The sequence below is a fragment of the Tyto alba genome, unplaced genomic scaffold, assembly GCF_018691265.1.
Source record: "Tyto alba isolate M040663 unplaced genomic scaffold, T.alba_DEE_v4.0 Super-Scaffold_20000042, whole genome shotgun sequence".
NCBI classification, from domain to species: Eukaryota; Metazoa; Chordata; class Aves; order Strigiformes; family Tytonidae; genus Tyto; species Tyto alba.
The window spans coordinates 1,027,558-1,046,967 of record NW_024881293.1 but is presented as its reverse complement, the minus strand read 5'-3'; the positions used below and the strand labels follow the sequence as shown (position 1 = coordinate 1,046,967).

Sequence of the window (19,410 nt, the reverse complement as noted above, 5' to 3'; positions counted from 1 at the left end):
ATGGGACCACCTGGGCTCGCACAAGGCTGTTCATCAACCCCAACCACCCCCTTGGGGACATCCCCCCTCCATTGTCCCCTACCTGGTGCTTGGCCGGGAGGGCCCCCCCGCGCTTGTACCAGGTGACGGTGGCCTGTCCCTGCCCGGCCACCACACAGTTGAGGTCCAGGCTTTGTCCCTCGGCCACAGTGGACGAGGACGCCTCAATCCGGACGGGGACACCTGAAGCCGGTGGTCCTGGGGGGGGAAGGGCAGGGCTGTGGTCACCCGGCTGGGACCAGCGTGTCCCCCCCCCGGTGCCACTGAGCCCGGTCTCACCGTAGGATGAGCCGGATCCAGCCACCACGGTGACAATGACGGACGCCTCCCGGACAGTGGTCCCCAAGTTCGCCCGGCACACGTACTCCCCCGAATCAGCTGCCGTGACGTGGGGGACACGGAGCCGGGACCCCGAAACCTGGGTTTGGGGACACGCATCAGTGTCACGTAGCGGGGGACAGGGCAGGATTTGGGGTGCTGCCCGTGCTGCCAGCGCCCTACCTGGTGGCCGGCGGGCAGGGAGCCGCCACGCTTGTACCACGTCACGGTGGCGGGGCCGGATCCTGCCACCACGCAGTCGAGGTCCAGGGTCTGCCCCTCGGTGACGGACGGGGACGAGGACTCGATGCGGACGGGTGGTGCCGTCCCTGGAGGGAGGGAAAGCGGGGGACACGGGTGGGTTGCGGGCCCCCCCCCCCCCAAAACCATCCCCCCTCCCGAAGCCCGCCGGTGTCCCTCACCTGGCACCACCATCACCTCGATGGCGGCACGGGCCGTGCCGGCGGCGCTGGTGCCCACGCAGAGGTAGACGCCGCCGTCAGCCGCCGTCACGGAGGGGATGACCAGCGTGGCGATGTCGGCGTGCTCGGCGCGGGACTGCGGCACCAGGGCGGGCGTGAGTGGCACCCGCGGTGCACCCACAACCCCCCCACCCCCCGGGAGCACCCAAGGGTGCCGGCACCCAGCTCACCTGCGGCGGCAGGGTGCCCCCCTGCTTCTCCCAGGTGACGGTGGCGGTGGGTGACCCCGAGACCCGGCAGTAGAGCCGCACCGTGGAACCCTCCTGCACCTCCGTCCGCTCCGGGCTCACCTGCACCTGGGGTGTGCCGGCGGCTGCGGGAAGTGGGGGGTCAGGGTGGTGCCGGGGACACAGGGGCCGTGGGGGGGGATGGGGACAGTGGGGGTAGCGGCGTGGTGGGGACGATGGGGGGTGACATGAGTGAGGCAGATGATGAGGATGATGGGGATAGGTGACGGAGGAGATGGGGCTGTTGGGGACAATGGGGGTGATGGGGACAAGGAGGGTGATGGGGACAATGAGGGTGATGGGGACAAGGAGGGTGATGGGGACAAGGAGGGTGATGGGGACAATGAGGGTGATGGGGACAAGGAGGGTGATGGGGACAATAGGGGTGATGGGGACAATAGGGGTGAATGGGACAATGGGGGATGAAGGGGGGGTGATGAGGATGGTGGTGACAGGGGTGATGAGGACAGTGGGGGTGATGGGGATGACGGGGGGGGGGACGGAGATGATGGGGACAATAAGGGTGGGGACGATGAGGACAAGAGGGGTGGCAAGGGTGATGGGAGGGGACGGGGATGATGGGGATGGGGGTGACGGGGACAAAGATGATGGGGACGAGGATGACGGGGACGACGCTCACCTTGCACGTGGAGGAAGGCCCGCGCCGTGTGCTGCCCGGCGCTGCTGCGCGCCCGACACGCGTAGTGCCCCTCGTCAGCCGGCTCGACGGTGCCGAAACGCAGCGTCCCGCCCTGCACCACCGCCCGCGGTGGCAGCGTGCCTGCGGGGACGCGGCCCGCTGTCACCCCCAGCCGCTGTGTCCCCAAACCGGGTTCCCCCCCCCCCCCCCAACCCCCCTCCAATCCCCAGCAGGCACCTACCGAGCCACTCGAGGGTGGGGGGGGGGCTGCCGGTGACCACGCAGCGAAATTCAGCCGGCTGCCCCGGTGCCACGCTCAGCTGCGCCGGCTCCACGGCGGCGGTGGGGGCGGCGGCGGTGCCGGCTGCGGTGAGACCCGGGGAGGAGCTCAGGGCTCGCTGGGGGCCCCCCCCTCCCCATGGCGCTGACCCCAGGCGGTGGGAAGCCGGGGTGGGGGGGGACAGGACACACACAGCGTGGCGCGGTTGGTGGCGGGGTGCGCGGTGGAGCCCCGGCATGCAGCGGGTGGGGGGAGCACGTGGATCCCCCCCGTCTGCGGTGACTCACCCGGTCTGTGCCCTTCCATAAACTCGACGGGTCCGTAAAACATCTGCGTCTTGGAGGGGGCTGCAAGAAGGCGCGGGGCTCAGGGCTGGGGGGTGCCCATCACCCCGGCATCTGGGCGCCGCGCGTGCCCATCGCCCCGGCGCCTGGGCTCACCCTGGACGTAGAGCGTGGCGGTGCCCTCGTCCATGTCCAGCATGTTGGAGCCGGTGCAGACGTAGACGCCGGCGTCCTCGGGCCGCACGCCCCGCAGGGTGAGGATGCCGTTGAAGTCCACGGCGCCGGGCGGCAGCGTCCCGTGGTTCTGCCGCGTCCACACCAGGGTGTAGGCGGGCGACTGGCGGGGACAGAGGGAGGAGGCCTGAGGCCGCGGGGATGGGCACACGGCGTCCGGGGAAGCTGCTGGGGATGGGTTGGGCTGCGCGCCCACCTGGGCACCCGCGGGGGGAGCGGTGGGCACCCAGGGGTGTTGGTGTGTCCCGTAGAGGCACGTGGGTGCCCGAGGGTGTTTGGGAGGGGGGGCTGGATGGGCACCCAGGGGTGTCCCTGGGCACCCTGCACATCCCTGTGGGCACCCAGGGGTGTCCCTGGGCACCCTGCATGTCTCTGTGGGCACCCTAAGGTGTCCCTTGGCACCCTACACATCTCTGTGGGCACCCAAGGGTGTCCCTGTGCATGCTGCATGTCTCTGTGGGCACCCAGGGGTGTCCCTGGGCACCCTGCACATCCCCATGGGCACCCAGGGGTGTCCCTGTGCACCCTACATGTCTCTGTGGGCACCCAGGGGTGTCCCTGTGCACCCTGCATGTCTCTGTGGGCACCCAGGGGTGTCCCTGTGCACCCTGCATGTCCCTGTGGGCACCCAAGGGTGTCCCTCTGCGGGACCAGGTGAGCACCCAGGGGTGTCCACATGCCTTGCAGGGTCTTGGGGGCACCCAGAGTGCCTCCATGTCCTGCACAGCCAGGTGGGCACCCATCGATGTCCTTGTGCACCCTGCACGTCTCCAGGGGCACCCTGGGGTATCCCTCCGCCCTGCGTGACCTCATGGGCACCCAAAAGTGTGCTCACGTGCCCTGTGTGACCAGGTGGGCACCCAGGGGTGACCCTGTGCCCTGCACGTCCCTGTAGGCACCCAGGGGTGTCCCTCTGTCTTGCACATCCCCATGGGCACCCAGAGGTGTCCCTCTGCGGGACCATGTGGGCACCCAGGGGTGCCCCTGTGTCTTGCACGTCCCTCTGGGCACCCAGGGGTGTCCACATGCCTTGCAGGGTCTTGGGGGCACCCAGGGGTGTCCCTGTGCACCCTGCATGTCCCTGTGCACATCCAGGGGTGTCTCTGTGCACCCTGCAAGTCCCTGTGGGCACTCAGGGGTGTCCCTGGGCACCCTGCACATCTCTGTGGGCACCCAGGGGTGTCCCTGTGCATCCTGCATGTCCCTGTGCACACCCAGGGGTGTCCCTCTGTGTGACCTGGTGAGCACCCAAGGCCATCCCTGTGCCCTGCACATCCCCGTGGGCACCCAGGGGTGCCCACATCCCCCCCGCCGCGCCGTGCCCCCCTCGGCTCACCTTGCTCTTGGCGGTGCAGACGAAGGTGACGTCAGCCCCGGGCTTCACCCGCTGCACCCGCTTCTCCTCCACGGTGACGGTGATGGGTTTGCCGGGGGTCTCTGCGCCGAGATGGGAGATCTGAACCCCGCTCCTCCCCCCTGCCCCCCGTGTGTCTTCCCCCCCCTCCTTCTCAGTGACAGTGACCTACCAGTGACAATGACCTCGGCGCGGCTGACGTTGCTGTGCCGTAGGTTGCGGCAGGAGCAGATGTAGACGCCGGCTTCGGAGGGCTGGATGCTGGCGAAGTGCAGCTCCTCGCCTGGGGAGGGGACACACACACACACGGGTGACACCCCACAACCCCCTCGTCCACCTTGGGGACAGCCCGGTGTGTGTGTGTGTCCCCCCAAAGCCACCCGGTACCTTGTCGCCGGCTCTGGGCGCCCTCGGGGAGGGGTCGCCCGTCTTCTCGTGCCCAGTGGTAATAGAAGGGGGGGTCGCCGCTGGCCTGGCACCGCAGGGTGACCGCGCTGCCCTGTGCCACCGTGGTGCGGGGCGGGTGGACGCGGACGGCCAGGGGGAGCGAGGACCCCCCCAGGATACACGCCTGCCCACGCACCGTGGGGTCCCCCACGTAGCCGGGCGCGCAGCTGCAGGGGAAAAGGGGGTGAGCGTATAGTGGGGGCGGGGGGGGGGTGTATAATGGGGTGATCCCATTGGGTTGCACGTATTAGGGTGAGGATATCGGGGTGGGTATGTTGGGGTGAGCGTGTTGGGGTGCATGTAGTGGGGTGAGCCATGGGGGTGGGTATAGCAGGGTGAGCATGTTGGAGCGGGCGTAGCGGGGTGGGTACATTGGGGTGAGCGTGTTGGGGTGCCCGGATCAGGGTGAACCCCTTAGGGTGGGTATATTGGGGTGAGCACGTCAGGGTGACTAGGTCGGGGTAGGTACAGGGGGGGTGAGCACGCCAGGGTGGGTATAGCAGGAGAACATCAGGGTGAGTGTATCGGGGTGAGCGTATGAGGTGGAGCCCATCAGGGTGGTTATACTGGGGTGGGTATATTGGGGTGAGTATATCAGGGTGGGTGTTGGGGGGTGGGTATAAGGGTGAGCCCATCGGGGTGGGTATTTTGGGGTGAGCCCATCGGGGTGGGTACATCAGGGTGGGTATATGGGGGTGAGCCCGTCAGGGTGGGTACATCAGCGTCAGCATTTTGGGGTGAGCCCATCAGGGTGGGTATAGCTGGGTGGGTATATTGGGGTGAGCACATCGGGGTGAGCACTTTGGGGTGGGTATTTTGGGGTGAGCCCATCGGGGTGGGTATAGTTGGGTGGGTATTTTGGGGTGAGCCCATCGAGTTGGGTACATCGGGGTGTGTACATGGGGGTGAGCCCGTCAGGGTGGGTACATCAGCGTCAGCATTTTGGGGTGAGCCCATCGGGGTGGGTATAGCTGGGCGGGTATATTGGGGTGACCCCATCGGGGTGAGCACTTTGGGGTGGGTATTTCAGGGTGGGTATTTCCGGCTGAGCCCATTGGGGTGGGTATGTCGGGGTGAGCCCATCGAAGTAGGTATAGCTGGGCGGGTATATTGGGGTGAGCACATCAGGGTGAGCACTTTGGGGTGGGTATTTCGGGGTGAGCCCATCGGGGTGGGTATTTTGGGGTGAGCCCATCGGGGTGGGTATATCAGGGTGGGTATATTGGGGTGAGCACATTGGGGTGAGCACTTTGGGGTGGGTATTTTGGGGTGAGCCCATCAGGGTGGGTATGTCGGGGTGAGCCCATCGGGGTGGGTATAGCTGGGCGGGTATATTGGGGTGAGCCCATCGGGGTGAGCACTTTGGGGTGGGTATTTTGGGGTGAGCCCATCGGGGTGAGCACTTTGGGGTGGGTATTTGGGGGTGAGCCCATCAGGGTGGGTATGTCGGGGTGAGCCCATCGGGGTGGGTATAGCTGGGTGGGTATATTGGGGTGAGCACATCAGGGTGAGCACTTTGGGGTGGGTATTTCGGGGTGAGCCCATCGGGGTGGGTATATCAGGGTGGGTATATTGGGGTGAGCCCATCGGGGTGAACACTTTGGGGTGGGTATTTGGGGGTGAGCCCATCGGGGTGGGTTTCTGGGGGGTTGCTGGCCGCCCCGCCGCGGCTCTCACCGCTCGCAGTACTGCCCGGTGTAGCCCGGCTCGCAGGCGGTGCAGCGGTACCCACCGCCCCCCAAACTCTCGCAGGTCCTGGAGAACCTGAGGGGACAGGGCAAGGTGGGGACCTGTCCCCTCCCCAGCACCCTCCCGCCCCGGCACTGGCGCTCACTGGTTTTCGGGGTATGGGAGAGGACAGGCGCAGGGCTGGCAATCCTCAGGGGTACCGGCGGTGGCATCCCCGTAGAAACCGGGGGCGCACTGGTCACAGAAATCCCCTGCCGTGTTGTGCAAGCATCCCTGGTGGGGGCATACGCAAAAAGGGGGGTGGGGGGGGTTATGGCTGGGATGAGACCCCAGCCCCCCCCAAAAAAAACCTGCTTAATATCAAGGCTTACGGAGCAGACGCCGCTCTCGGGGTGGCAGCTCTCCGAATGCCCGTTGCACTCGCAGAGCTCGCAGTGCCCCAGGTACAGCCCCCCCCCAGTGCGGGTGTAACCGGGGGCACAATCCTGCCAGGGGGATAAAAGAAGCGGGGGGGGTTCAGTGATGTGACACACACACACCCCCACCCCCAAAAATATCCCTGGGAGGGGGCGGGGGGATTCTGGGGACTCACCTGGCAGGACAGCCCGTGGTACCCGGGGGGGCAGCGGCATTCCTCCACCTCGGGGGCCGGGGGGAGGCCGGGCTGGGGGGGCACGGCTGTTTCCATGGCGATGTCGGCGATGCTGGATGCAGCTGTGCTGGTGGAGTAGGTGGCTCGGATGAGGATCTCATCCAGGTCGGCCAAAGCCATCAGGAGATGCTCCCGCGTCGCCGGTTGCCCGTCCGGCCGCTGCCAGTATTGCTGTGGGCACAGGGGGGTGCCAAAGTTGGGGGACACACACACACACACCCGCTTAGCACATCCTGAGGATGAGGGACATCGGGGACAAAAGCCGCCCACCCCCCTCCTACCTCCCGAAAAATGATCTCGAAGGCCTGGGGGGTCCGCGGGGGCAGGTCGGGCTGGTACGCCACCAGCGTGATGTCGTTGCCCTGTGGATATGGGGGGGTTCAGGGGGTGTCCTGGTGTCACCCTGTCCCCCCCCACACACCCAGGCACCCCCGTACCGTGATCTGGATGTCGGCGTCAGGCAGGGGGGCTCCCTGCCCCCCCGGGGTGTAGGTCAGGGTGTAGCGGAGGCGCCCGCTGTAGGAGCCCACCTGCATGGGGAGATGGGGTGGGAATGGGGTGAGGATGAGGTGGGATGGGGTAGGAACAGGAGGAGGAAGGGGGGGAGGGAAGGGAAGAGGATGGGATAGGGATGGGATGGGGGTGGGACAGGGATGGGAAATGGGAACAGGAAGAGAAAGGGGATGGGGAAAGTGAAAGGGAAGAAGAGGATGGGATAGGGATAGGGGTAGGGATTGGAATGGGGAAGGGATGGGATGAGGAAGGGAGAAGGAAGGGGATGGGGAAAGTGGAAGGTAAGAGGAAGAAAAAGGGGATGGGAATAGGATGGGAATAGGGATGGGGAAGGGAAACAGGATGAAGAAGAAAAAAGGAGAAATGAGAAAGGAGAAACAAGAAAGGAGAAAGGATAAAGGAGAAAGGGAAAAGGGAAAATGGAAAATGGAAAAGGGAAAAGGGAAAAGGGAGAAAGGAGAAGGGAAAAGGGAAAATGGAAAACAGAGAAGGGAAAAGGGAGAAAGGAAAAATGAAAAAGGAAAAGGGAAAAATAAGGCAGGAGATGGGGGGAGGCTGCGCCCACCTCCCCCTCCAACAGAGCCAATGGGGTGAGCACCCAGGGGTGCTGCACCAGGCTGGGTGCTCCTGCAGCCACCCCTGTCCCCATAGGGGGGGCACCCCGTTACCTTGTCCCCCTGGTAGGGGGCCGGCAGCTGCCAGTAGTAGGAGTCGGGGGGCAGCTCCCCGAAACGGTCGTAGGTCAGTCGGGGTTGGGGGGCAGCCGGCTCCACCCTGAAGCCGGTGCCCACCCGGGTGCTGCGCTGGCGGTTCACCAAAGCGAATCCCTGGGGGTTACCGGGACCGAAGGGCGTCCGCACCTGGGGGATGGGGATAGGGGTGAGTGGGGTCAGGGACATCTGGGGACAGCATCGGGGGGGGGGGGGGGCATTGGGGTGTGGGGGGGACACTCACGGTGCCGCGGGCGTAGGTGGTGCTGGCGCAGTGCTGGACGATGCCCATGCAGAAGCAGGGCAGGCAGCCGGCCGGCTCGCTGGCACTCAGGTGGAAATGGTGGGGACGGCAGGTGGCACAGTGGGGACCCTCCACGTTGGCCTTGGGGGGGGGGGGGGCAGGCCAAGGGGGACACGGAGTGGGTGACATCGCCCTGCCAGCCCCTCCCAGGGCTTGGGGACACGCTGAGGAGGGGGACAGGACTCACCTTGCAGTGGCACTGCCCCTCGGCGTCACAGCCCTCGCCGGTGCTGCCGCGCGGGTCGCACTGGCACGGCCTGCTGGGGACACCTGGCTCTGGGGGGGGGACACACACACACACGGGATGACAGCAGTTAGGCGTGATCCCCCCCCCCAGTGCCACCACAGGGGACACTGCCTTGTCCCCTTCCCGTAACACTCACCTCGGCACGGCTCTCCCCGCAGCGGGTCCCCCACATACCCGGGCGAGCACCTACGGGGTGGGGGTACCAAAAAAAGAGCCAATGAGGGGGGGTTGTACCCCAAAAAAAACCCTCCCCCCCCCCCTACCCCAGGCTCCCCTGGCACCTCTCACAGAGGCGCCCGCTGTGTCCCGGGGCGCAGGCGCTGCAGGTGGGCTGCCCGTCCGTGTCCTCAAAGCAGCTCTTGCTCACCCTGTGGAGGGGACAGAGGGATGGGTGGGCCCCCGCCGGTGTCCCCAGGGATGTAGGGGACCAGGGGGTGGCACCTACTGGGTGTCACCGTGGGGTCCATGGCAGGGACAGGGCTGGCAATCGGCTGGGGTGCCCCGGGTGGCATCGCCGTAGTAGCCCGGTTGGCACTTGTCACACTGGTCACCTTCTGTGTGATCCCGGCAGCCCTGCGAAGGGGGGGGGGGGGGGGGGGGGGGGGGGGTGACGGCGTCGGCGGCGCGGCCGTGGGGACCCTCGGGGTGTCCCCTCACTGTCCCCAGCTCACCTGGCAGATGCCGGTCTCAGGGTGGCAGTCGCTGGCGTGGCCGTGGCACCGGCAGGGCTCGCAGGTGCCCAGGTAGAGCCCGGTGGTGCTGCGCGTGTAGCCGGTGTCACAGTCCTACGGAGGGGACACAGGGACGAGCAGGGTGGGCCACCGCTCGCGGCGTCCCCGAGGCTGGAGCGAGGGGACACCCGGGGGTCTCACCTGGCAGGAGGCACCGCGGTAGCCGGCTGGGCAGGCGCAATCCTCCACCTCCAGCGCCGGCGGGCGCCCGGTGGCGTGTGGCACCGCCACGTCCAGGCTGACGTCGGCCAGTCTGCGGGGGCGAGAGGGGACGTCCCCACCACCCTGCCCACCCGGGTTCCCACGTCCCCAGCGTCCCCTCCCCAGCCCTGGTACCTGCTCTCCTCCGGTTGATCAGAGTAGGACGCCCGGATCAGGAAGAGGTCAACATCAGCCAAAGCCATCAGGAGATGCTCGCGGGTGGCATCGCGCCCGTCCGCCCGGCGCCAGGCACGCTGTGGGCGCACAACCAGGGGGTGACCGCCGTGTCCCCAGCCGCATCTCGGGGGGGGGGGGAGGGGGGACGACGACGACACCCAGCGGTCCTCACCTCGCGGAAGGGCACGGTGACAGTGGTGGGGACACCGGAGGCGGGGTTGGCATCGGAGAAGTGCTCCAGCAGGATGCCGTTGCCCTGCAGCAGGACGTCGGGCTGGCGCGGCAGAAGTTGGGCACCCGCCGGTGCCCGGTGTGTCACCGTGTACCGCAGCTCCCCGCCGTACGATGTCACCTGTGGGGGTGGGATGTGGCGAGGCTCAGCCCGGCCTGGGGACACCCACCTTGTCCCCCAGCCGGCCCCGGCGCTGGCACCTTGTCCCCGGCGAAGGGCGCGGGCAGCACCCAGTAGTAGACGTCGCGGGGCAGCGTCTGGAAGGCGGCGAAGAGCAGCTCCCGCGGGGAGGAGAAGCGGGCGCCGTCGCCCACCGTCCGCGTGCCGGCCAGGTTGGCCAGGCTCAACGGCGGCGTCTCCTCGGCGGTGAGGAGGACCTGGGAAGGGATCGGTGGTGGGCATGGCATGGTGCGGCGTGGCAGAGCGCTACGTGGAACAGCAGGGCACGGCATGGCACAGCACAACACGGCACGGCGCTGCGTGGCTCTACATGACATGTCGCGGCACAACACGGCACGGCACGGCACGGCTCGGCAAGGCATGGCATGGCACGGCATAACATGGCATGGCATAGAGTAACATGGCACGGCATGGCGCTACATGGCATGGCACGGCACTACAGGGCACGGCATAGCACTCATGGCTCTACACATGTCACAGCACGTGACGTGGCACGGCATGGCATAGCACAACACGGCACGGCGTTACATGGCTCTGCATTACATGTCACAACACAACATGACACGGCACGGCACGGCATAGCTCAGCAAGGCATGGCATGGCACGGCACTACATGGCATGACATGGCATAGCACAACGTGGCACGGCACAGCATGACGTGGCATGGCACGGCACTACAGGGCACGGTATAGCACTCATGGCACTACACATGTCACAGCACATGACATGGCACAGCACGGCATAGCACCACACGGCATGGCACGGCACTACAGGGCACAGCATAGCACTTGTGGCACTACATGACATGTCACAGCACGACACGACACGGCACGGCATGGCGCAGCCCAGCACAGCAAGGCACGGCGCGGCACAACATTGCGTGGCATGGCGTGGCATGACATCACACGGCACAGCACGGCACCACGTGGCATGGCAGCGGATAGCATGGCCCAACATGGCTTGACACGGCGAGGCACAACAAGGCATCACACGGCATTTAACGGCACGGGATGACTTGACGTGACAGAGCATGGCGTGGCATGGCTTGACATGATGTAATACGGTAACACACGGCACAGCATGGCACAGCATGGCATAACATGGCGTAACATGGCGTAACATGGCATGGCACTACACAGCGCGGGGGTACCTGGTGGCGGCTCCACGCGGAGCTGGCGCAGTGCCGCGAGACGCCCATGCAGAAGCAGGGCAGGCAGCCCTCGGGGTTGGCCGCGCTCAGGTGGAAGGTGCCAGCGGCGCAGGCGTCGCACAGCCGGCCCCGCACGTTGGGCTGGGGGGGGGGGGACAGGGGGTGTCATGGGTGGGGGTGCCAGTGGGGCGGGTGCTGCTGGCGGGGATCGGACCGGCTGGGTGCTGGGAGATGGGATGCTGGGGTGGGGGTGCTGGGGAGTGGAAATGAAGGGGCGGGGGGCATGACAAACTGGGTGCCGGGGGGCTGGACTGGGTGTCACAGGGGGGATCAGACTGGGTGCCGTGGGGGGGGGTTGGGCTGGGGGCTATGGAGTGGGGGGTGGAATGGGCGCTGGGGGCAGGCAGGGGTGGGAGTGGGTGCCCCAGGGATAGGACTGGGTGCCGTGGGGGGTTGGAATGGGTGCTGGAGGGAAGGGGGTGAAATGGGTGCTGGGGGAGGGCGGTCAGACTGGGTGCTATGGGGGGGGTTGGCATGGGTGCTGGGGGGAGATTGGACTGGGTACCCTGGGCACTGGACTTGGTGCTCTGAGGGGGTCAGAAAAGGGGCTCTGGGGGGCTGGACTGGATGTCATAGTGGGGCTCAGACTGGGTGTCCCTGAGGGATCCCACTGGGTGCCACGGAGGGGCTCAGACTGGGTGCTTTGGGGATCCCACTGGGTGCTGTGGAAGATGGGAGCACCCGGCCCCCCCACCCCCCCCACCCCCAGCACCCCGCCCGCACCTTGCAGCGGCACGTGCCACCGGCCGCATCCTTGCCCCCGCGGGCGTCACACTTGATGAGCTCCTGGCCTGTGAGCAGTGAGGGTGAGGGTGGGGGCACCCCTGGGTGGAGGTTGGGAGGGGGGGGGGGGGGCACCCCACAACCAGCACCCACCACTCACCGATCGGGGTGCACTTGCCACCCGGCTGGATGGGGTCTCCCTCGTAGCCCGGGGCGCACCTATGGGGATGGGTAGGTGATGGGGGGGGGGGGGGTGTCTCGGATGGGGGGGGGAGGTTATAGGGACCCCCCCGCCCACCTCTCGCAGCGACGGCCGGCGTAACCGGGTGCACAGGCGTCGCAGGTGGCTTGGCCGTCCGTGTCCAAAAAGCACGACTCTGAAAACCTGCGGGTGACAATGACGGTGACACAGTGGGGCTGTGACATCTTGGGGGGGGGGGGGGGGGGGAAAGACCATGGGGGGGCCCCGTGGGGTTGGCACCCACCTGCGAGATGGCTCGGTGTAGGGACAGGGACAAGGGTGACAGGCGGTGGCCGTGCCCTTGGTGGCATCGCCGAAGAAGCCGGGTTTGCACTTCTCGCACTGGGGACCCTCCGTGTTGTGCTGGCAGTTCTGAGGGGGACACGCGTGTGGCACCACGGGGGGTGGTGACAGCCTACCACACCCCCGTCTCCTTGTCACCCTCCCTCCCCTTACCAGGCAGTGCCCAAAAACGGGGTCGCAGGTGCTGGAGTGGCCGTGGCAGCCGCAACCGGAGCAGGTCCCCAGGTAGGGTCCCCTCGTCACCCGCTCGAAGCGGGTGGCACATCTCTGGCACGACAGCCCCGCGTAGCCCACGGGGCACCTGGGGACACAGCGGTGTGACGGTGGCATCGTGGCGGCAGGGGCACCGAGCCCGCGTCCTCGCTACCAGAGGTCACCTGCACTCCTCAACGTCCCCAGCTGGCCCCAGGCTGGTGTCACCGGGGCTGGTGACATCCATGGCCACGTCGCTGAGCCCCACGCTGGCCATGCGCCCGTCGTACACCGCCCGGATGAAGATGCCCTCCAGGCCCTGCAGCACCAGCAGCAGCAGCTCCCGGCTCACCGGGGCACCCTCCTCATCCTCCCAGTGGTCCTGCCGGGATGGGGACACCGGTGTCACCCCAGCGTTATGCCAACGCTGGTGTCACCCACCCGCCACCACCCACCGGCCACCACCAGCGTCACCTGCTCTTCACCAGCAGCACTCGCTCATCACCACCAACGTCACCCACCCATCACTCATCCACCGCCATCACCAGCATCACCCCCCTACTGTCACTTCCACCCCCCCATCACTGCCACCCCCCCCATCACTGCCATCCCCCCATCACTGCCACCCCCCATCACTGCCCCCCCATCACTGCCACCCACCATCACTGCCACCCCCCCGTCACTGCCAACCCCATCACTGCCACCCCCCCATCTCTGCCACCCCCCATCACTGCCACCCCCCCATCACTGCCCCCCCATCACTGCCCCATCACTGCCTCCCCCCATCTCTGCCTCCCCCCATCTCTGCCACCCCCCATCACTGCCACCCCCCCATCACTGCCCCCCCATCACTGCCCCATCACTGCCTCCCCCCATCTCTGCCTCCCCCCATCTCTGCCACCCCCCATCTCTGCCACCCCCCATCACTGCCCCCCCATCACTGTCACCCCCCATCACTGCCACCCCCCATCACCGCCCCCCCATCACTGCCACCCCCCCGCTATTGTCACTGCCATCACGCCCCCACCACTGCCCCGCCATCCCCCCCACCATCACTCACCCACCAGCACCACCCATCACCCCCACCAGCAGCACCCCCCCGCCCCCCCCCCACACCCACCTCGGTGAAGGGCACGTGCCGCCGGTTGAGGACATCGGGCCGGGTGGCCCCGGCGCGCGCCCGCAGCTGCCGCCCGTGGCCCCGCAGCACCACGTCGGGGTGGGCGGTGGGCTCGGGGGGTCCCCGCCCCAGCCGGTACCGCACCCCATAACTCAGCGCTCCGCCGTAGGCGTCCACCTGGCAGCACCGGCGGGCTGTCAGCAGCTGTGTGCCGCCGGCGTCCCCAGCCCCGGCCCCACCCTGGTGTCACCTTGTCCCCGAGGAAGGTGTCCGGCAGCGCCCAGAAGGCGTCGAGGGCCAGGAAGCGGCGGGACAGATCCAAGAGCTGGAATTCCTCAGCACCCGTGTCCACGTGGAGCTGGGGGGCCGAGAGCACCGTCGAGGACGGCGCCGCCGGCACCGTCACGTTGACGCCTGAAAGGAGATGCTCAGCCCCTGGGTGTGTCCCTCGTCCCTCGTCCCTTGTCCCCACGGCTCACCCTTAAAGTCGTCGGGGCGGTCGAAGCGGAGGCGGAGGCGGTGGCGGTGGCGGGCGGTGGCGCGGCAGGCGGTGGCGACGCCGAAGCAGAAGCAGGGCAGGCAGCGGGAGGTCCCCGTCACCTGGAAGTGGCCCTCGGGGCACGGCCCTGGGGGAGACGGTGGGTGAGGGTGACACAGATGCCGAGGGGGGGGGGGGGGGTGGCTTGGGGGGGGGCTTGGGGGGACGCTCACCAGGGCGGGTGACGGTGAGGATGCTGTCGGGGATGCCGAAGACCATGCCCAGGGTGTTGATGGCCTCGCAGGTGTAGGCGCCTTGGTCGGCCTCTTTCACGTCCCGGATGGTCAGCGTGCCCTGCCCGGCCTCGCTCACGATCGACACCCTGCGCGGCACCACTTGGCACCGGCCCCGGGAGCGCAGCCCCGCCCCCTCGTGCAAGCCCCGCCCCCTCGTGCAAGCCCCGCCCGCCGCGCAGCTCCCCGTGGTCCTTACCGCTGGCCCTTGCTGGGAATCCCGCCTGGAAAGCCCCGCCCACCGCCGCAAGCCACCCCCCCGTACAAGCACCGCCCCCTCGTGCAGGCCACTCCCACCAGTGCTTCCCCTAGTGCAAGCCCCTCCCACCACAGCCCCCTCCTGCCACAAGCCCCACCCCCAGCATGCAAGCCCCGCCCCCGCACAACCCCCACCCTCACCACAAACCCCGCCCCTCGCAAGCCCCGCCCACCATTACAGACCCCGCCCCAAGCACAACCACCACTCACCGCAAAGCACAAGCCCCGCCCCCCAGGCCCCTCCCCCGGTAGAAGCTCCTCCCATCGCAGGCCACACCCAAAGCACAAGCCCCTCCTCAACGTTAAGCCACACCCCCCCTCCTCCCAAGCCCCTCCCCCAGGCCCCCATGGCCAACCCCTGCGGGCCAGCGCCCTTAGGCCCCGCCCCCCCGGGCCCACCCATGGGGCCCCGCCCCCCGAGGCCCCGCCCCCACCTGTGGCTGCTGGGGGTGTGGCCCCAGTTGAGGCGCCAGGTGATGATGGGGGTGGGGACGCCGGTGGCCACGCAGGTGAAGGTGACGGTCTGCCCCGGCACCGCCCGCACCGACTCCCGCGGGAGCGTCACCACCTGTGGGGGCACTGCCCGCGCCCCCCCCGTCACCACCCGCGGGACCCCCCCGGCACCGCCTGCGGACGGGGCCACCGCCGCCGGGATGTGGCACTGGGTCCCCAGTGTGGCACAGCTCGGGGACAGGGCCACCACCGTGTCACCCCATGTACCCATGGCACCGGGTCCCCAGCATGGCACTGCCTGGGGACAGGGCCACCACCGTGGGGCCATGGCACTGGGTCCCCCGTGTGGCACAGATCGGGGACAGGGCCACCACCGTGTCACCCGCCGTGGGGCCATGGCACCGGGTCCCCCATGTGGCACTGCCTGGGGACAGGGCCACCACCGTGGGTCTGTGGCACCGGGTCCCCAGTGTGGCACTGCTCGGGGACAGGGCCCCCACCATGTCACCCACCGTGGGGATGTGGCACTGGGTCCCCAACGTGGCACTGCCTGGGGACAGGGCCCCCAGCGCAGCACCCAGCGCCGTGCCGAGGCACAGGGTCCCCTCAGCGTGGCACCGCTTGGGGACAGTGTCCCCCGCGCTGTCACCAGCACACTGCCATGACAGAGGGTCCCAGCCTGGCACAGTGTCCCCAGTCCAGGGTCCCTGGGTGCGGCGTCCCCAGCCCGGTGCCACGGCACCACGTCCCCAGCGCGGCTCGGCCGCAGCATCCCCGGCCACGCAGCCCCGACGGCGGCTCCCCCGCCCAGCACCGCGCCCGGCAGGGGCGTCCCCTCCCCTGGCTGAACGTGTCCCCTCCCGGCGTCACTCACCGCAGCCGACCTCATCGGAGCGGTCGGGACAGTCGGGCTCCCGGTCGCACTGGTAGCTGGCGCGGATGCAGCTCCCGCTCGCCACGCACCGAAACTCCGCCGGCCCACACGCCGCACCGGGCGCCTTGGTGGCTGCGGCGGTGACGGCGACACGTGTCAACCGGGACCGCGGCACCGCGCGCGCGTGTGCGTGTGCGTGTGCGTGTGCGTGTGCGTGTGCGTCCCCAGCCCGTACTCACGGCAATCGGTCTCGTCGGAGCCGTCGCCGCAGTCGTTCTCGCCGTCGCAGCGCCAAAGCTTGAGGGCGCAGTGCCCGTTGCGGCACTTGAATTCGTTGGGTTCGCAGGGCGAGGGGGTGCCTGGGGTGGGGGGGAAAGGGTGGAGGAAGGGGAATGGGGGGGGGGGGGGTGTCAGCACCCACAGGGTGCCCCCCCCCCCCTCGCCGCGCCACCGCCCACTCACCGCAAGCTTCCTCGTCGCTGCCGTCGGCGCAGTCGGGCTCGCCGTCGCAGAGGTAATCGCGGGGGACGCAGCGCCCGTCGGCACAAGGGGCTTCGCCCGCTCGGCACCCGCCCATCGGCGGTTTGGGGGGGCGCGGGGTGAAGGGGCGGTGCAGGGAGGGGGTGACGGCGGCCGTGACGGTGCTCACCGGGCGGGTGGTGGTGGCGGGGCGGGCGGTGGTGGGGGGCGTCCGCGTCGGGGGGTCTGCAGGGATGGGGGCGGGGGGGGGGGGTTATGGATGGGAAATGGGGGTGCAGTGGTGGGGGGGGGTATGTGGGAGAAATGGGGGTGGGGACGGGCTATAGGGGGAAATGGGGGTGCAGGGGGGTTATGGGGGTGGGGGGGGTTATGGGAGTGTTATAGAGGAAATGGGGGTGCAGTGGGGGGGTTATGGGGGGTAATGGGGGGCGTATAAGGGGGTTTATGGGGGGCTATGCGAGGGAAATGGGGGTGCAGGGGGGAGTTATGGGGGTGGGGGGGTTATGGGAGGGTTATAGGGGGAAATGGGAGTGCAGTGGGGGGGTTATGGGGGGTAATGGGGGCATATAAGGGGGTTTATGGGGGGAAATGGGGGTGGGGGGGGTTATGGGAAGGTTATAGGGGGAAATGGGTGTGCAGTGGGGGGGCTATGGGGGCTCTGGCGGTGGAATGAGGGTGCAGGGGGTTTATGGGGGGTTTATAAGGGGAAATGGGGGTGCAGTGGGGGGGCTATGGGGGGAAATGGGGGTGCAGTGTGGGGTTATGGAGGGCTACCGGGGGGGTTTATGGAGGGTTATGGGGGAAATAGGGATTTATGGGGGGGGTTATGGGCAGGTTATAGAGGGAAATGGGGGTACAGGGGGGGTTATGGGGGCTTATGGAGGGGAAATGGGGGTGTGGAGGGGTTACGGGGGGTTACAGGGGGAAATGAGGGCACAAGGGAGGGTTACGGGGGGGGAATGGGGGTAGGGGCGTTATGGGAGGGTTATAGAGGGAAATGGGGGTGCAGGGGGGATTTATGGGGGATTATAATGGGAAATGGGGGTGCAGTGGGGGGCTGTGGGGGGGAACGGGGGAGCAGGGGGGGTCTCACCGCAGCCGTCCTCGTCAGAGGCATCGCGGCAGTCGGGCCGGCGGTCGCAGCGGTATTCGCCGGCAACGCATTCGCCGCTGCCGCAGGTGAACTCCAAGGGGGTGCAGGCGCGTGGGTGGGGGGTCACTGGTTGGAAAATGGGGGGGGGGGGGCACAATCAGGGTGACACCCCACCCCTCCCACCCCCCAAAATATCTACCCACCAGAAACCAGGGGGGAGCAGGGGGTGTGGATTTGAGACACGCTGCAACGGGGGACCCAGCAACGTGATGGGGTATATAGGGTGATATGAGCTCTCCCACCCCATAGCCCCCCCCAAAACCCCCGTAGCTCCCCCAAAACCCCCCCAGGCCCTCCCCCCATGCTCACCAGCCCCCAGGCGCCGGAACTGGAAGCCGTGGGGGGAGGTGAGGTAGGAGGCAATGGAGCCGGTGGCCAGCAGGTCCCGCAGGACCCCCCCCAGCTGCGCCTCGTCCCCGTTCCCCTCCGAGCCCACGTCCAGCTCCACGAAGACATCGCCTTCCAGCTCTCTGGGGGGTAGGAAGGGGGGGGGGGTCAACACCCCAAAAATATCCTCACTGCACCCCCAAAACCTCCCCTGCACCCCCAAACCTCCCCATCACCCCAAACCGCCCCACAGCCCCCCAAACCTGCCCATCACCTCCCACATCTCCCCATCACCCCAATTCACCCTGCAGCCCCAAACCTCCCCATCGCCCCGACCCCCTGCACCCCCAAACCTCCCCTGCACCCCCAAACCTCCCCATCACCCCAAACCTCCCCACAGCCCCCCACCTCCCCATCACCCCGACCCCCTGCACCCCCAAACCTCCCCTGCACCCCCAAACCTCCCCATCACCCCAAACCTCCCCACAGCCCCCCACCTCCCCATCACCCCAACCCCCTGCACCCCCAAACTTCCCCATCACCCCAAACCGCCCCACAGCCCCCCAAACCTGCCCATCACCTCCCACATCTCCCCATCACCCCGACCCCCTGCACCCCCAAACCTCCCCATCATCCCAACCCAATTTATAGCCCCGCAAACCTCCCCACTGCCCCCCCCAATCTCCCCATCCCCCCCAACCTTCCCCCTCCCCCCAATTCCCCCTGCCCCCCCCAAACCCCCTCTGCACCTCCCATCCCTCCTGCCCCTCCAAACCCCCAAACCCCCCAGCCCCCCCAAGCCCCCCCAGCTCACTTGATGAAGACCACGCTGACCACCTGCTCCCCGGGCACCTTGTAATACTCCGACTCCAGCTGATGGGGGGGGGGGGGGAAGCAGAAAATGGGGGGTCAGGGTGCTCTTTGGGTGCCCCCCCACCCCCAGAATCGCCCCCCCCGTGCCCTCCTCCCTCACCGTATCCACCACCGCCTCGGAAATCTCCCGAAATTCCTCAGATTCGGGGTCCTCCAGCTGCCGGCTGTAGTCGATGCTGCGGGTGAAGTTCACCAGCGCCCGGAAATAAACTGAGGGGGGGGTGTCAAAAATAGGGGGGCCATCAAAAATGGGGGAGGGGGGGCACCTGCACCCCCAAAAAGTATCTCCCTGTGCCCCCCATCCGGCTGCAACTCCCCACCCAGTTGTGAGCCCTCATCCAGCTCCCCAATATTTTGGGGTTCCCCCCCCCCCCAGTATAAGGCAGTGAGGGAAAAAAGTGGGGGTGCAGCAAGAGGGGTGTCCCCCAAAATGTGCCACTTACTCAGCGGGGGGTCATCCTCGGGCTCAGCCACCACCATGCCTGCCGGCG

The 19,410-nt window shown here is 67.8% G+C and overlaps 1 protein-coding gene across 8 annotated transcripts in view; it reads right to left on the bottom strand.

Annotated features, from left to right (window-relative positions):
* Window positions 1-19,410, bottom strand: part of HSPG2 (heparan sulfate proteoglycan 2) — a 37,437-nt gene extending 18,027 nt beyond the window's left edge. For 5 of the 8 annotated variants that reach the window (XM_042794669.1, XM_042794670.1, XM_042794673.1 and 2 more), the window contains exons 1-49: window positions 19,363-19,410; window positions 19,020-19,129; window positions 18,861-18,919; window positions 18,029-18,189; window positions 17,660-17,785; window positions 16,549-16,791; window positions 16,326-16,445; window positions 16,087-16,218; window positions 15,194-15,338; window positions 14,442-14,590; window positions 14,210-14,356; window positions 13,981-14,144; window positions 13,731-13,907; window positions 12,796-12,992; window positions 12,572-12,719; window positions 12,360-12,487; window positions 12,173-12,259; window positions 12,035-12,093; window positions 11,875-11,942; window positions 11,092-11,232; window positions 9,962-10,138; window positions 9,702-9,881; window positions 9,488-9,606; window positions 9,293-9,404; window positions 9,092-9,205; window positions 8,866-8,993; window positions 8,702-8,788; window positions 8,557-8,606; window positions 8,361-8,449; window positions 8,114-8,254; window positions 7,828-8,019; window positions 7,084-7,176; window positions 6,928-7,008; window positions 6,587-6,817; window positions 6,366-6,479; window positions 6,140-6,267; window positions 5,983-6,069; window positions 4,246-4,472; window positions 4,031-4,141; window positions 3,841-3,941; window positions 2,427-2,607; window positions 2,274-2,333; window positions 1,948-2,070; window positions 1,707-1,865; window positions 1,010-1,152; window positions 780-915; window positions 541-686; window positions 319-457; window positions 83-237 (exon numbers count right to left, since the gene is read on the bottom strand). In XM_042794669.1, the coding sequence (XP_042650603.1) occupies window positions 83-237; window positions 319-457; window positions 541-686; window positions 780-915; window positions 1,010-1,152; window positions 1,707-1,865; window positions 1,948-2,070; window positions 2,274-2,333; window positions 2,427-2,607; window positions 3,841-3,941; window positions 4,031-4,141; window positions 4,246-4,472; window positions 5,983-6,069; window positions 6,140-6,267; window positions 6,366-6,479; window positions 6,587-6,817; window positions 6,928-7,008; window positions 7,084-7,176; window positions 7,828-8,019; window positions 8,114-8,254; window positions 8,361-8,449; window positions 8,557-8,606; window positions 8,702-8,788; window positions 8,866-8,993; window positions 9,092-9,205; window positions 9,293-9,404; window positions 9,488-9,606; window positions 9,702-9,881; window positions 9,962-10,138; window positions 11,092-11,232; window positions 11,875-11,942; window positions 12,035-12,093; window positions 12,173-12,259; window positions 12,360-12,487; window positions 12,572-12,719; window positions 12,796-12,992; window positions 13,731-13,907; window positions 13,981-14,144; window positions 14,210-14,356; window positions 14,442-14,590; window positions 15,194-15,338; window positions 16,087-16,218; window positions 16,326-16,445; window positions 16,549-16,791; window positions 17,660-17,785; window positions 18,029-18,189; window positions 18,861-18,919; window positions 19,020-19,129; window positions 19,363-19,399 (6,402 nt within the window). In that variant the 5' untranslated portion in view covers window positions 19,400-19,410. Of the gene's footprint in view, window positions 1-82; window positions 238-318; window positions 458-540; window positions 687-779; window positions 916-1,009; window positions 1,153-1,706; window positions 1,866-1,947; window positions 2,071-2,273; window positions 2,334-2,426; window positions 2,608-3,840; window positions 3,942-4,030; window positions 4,142-4,245; window positions 4,473-5,982; window positions 6,070-6,139; window positions 6,268-6,365; window positions 6,480-6,586; window positions 6,818-6,927; window positions 7,009-7,083; window positions 7,177-7,827; window positions 8,020-8,113; window positions 8,255-8,360; window positions 8,450-8,556; window positions 8,607-8,701; window positions 8,789-8,865; window positions 8,994-9,091; window positions 9,206-9,292; window positions 9,405-9,487; window positions 9,607-9,701; window positions 9,882-9,961; window positions 10,139-11,091; window positions 11,233-11,874; window positions 11,943-12,034; window positions 12,094-12,172; window positions 12,260-12,359; window positions 12,488-12,571; window positions 12,720-12,795; window positions 12,993-13,730; window positions 13,908-13,980; window positions 14,145-14,209; window positions 14,357-14,441; window positions 14,591-15,193; window positions 15,339-16,086; window positions 16,219-16,325; window positions 16,446-16,548; window positions 16,792-17,659; window positions 17,786-18,028; window positions 18,190-18,860; window positions 18,920-19,019; window positions 19,130-19,362 lie in introns of those variants that run through there. The other 3 variants (XM_042794671.1, XM_042794674.1, XM_042794676.1) reach the window with 2 other exon arrangements.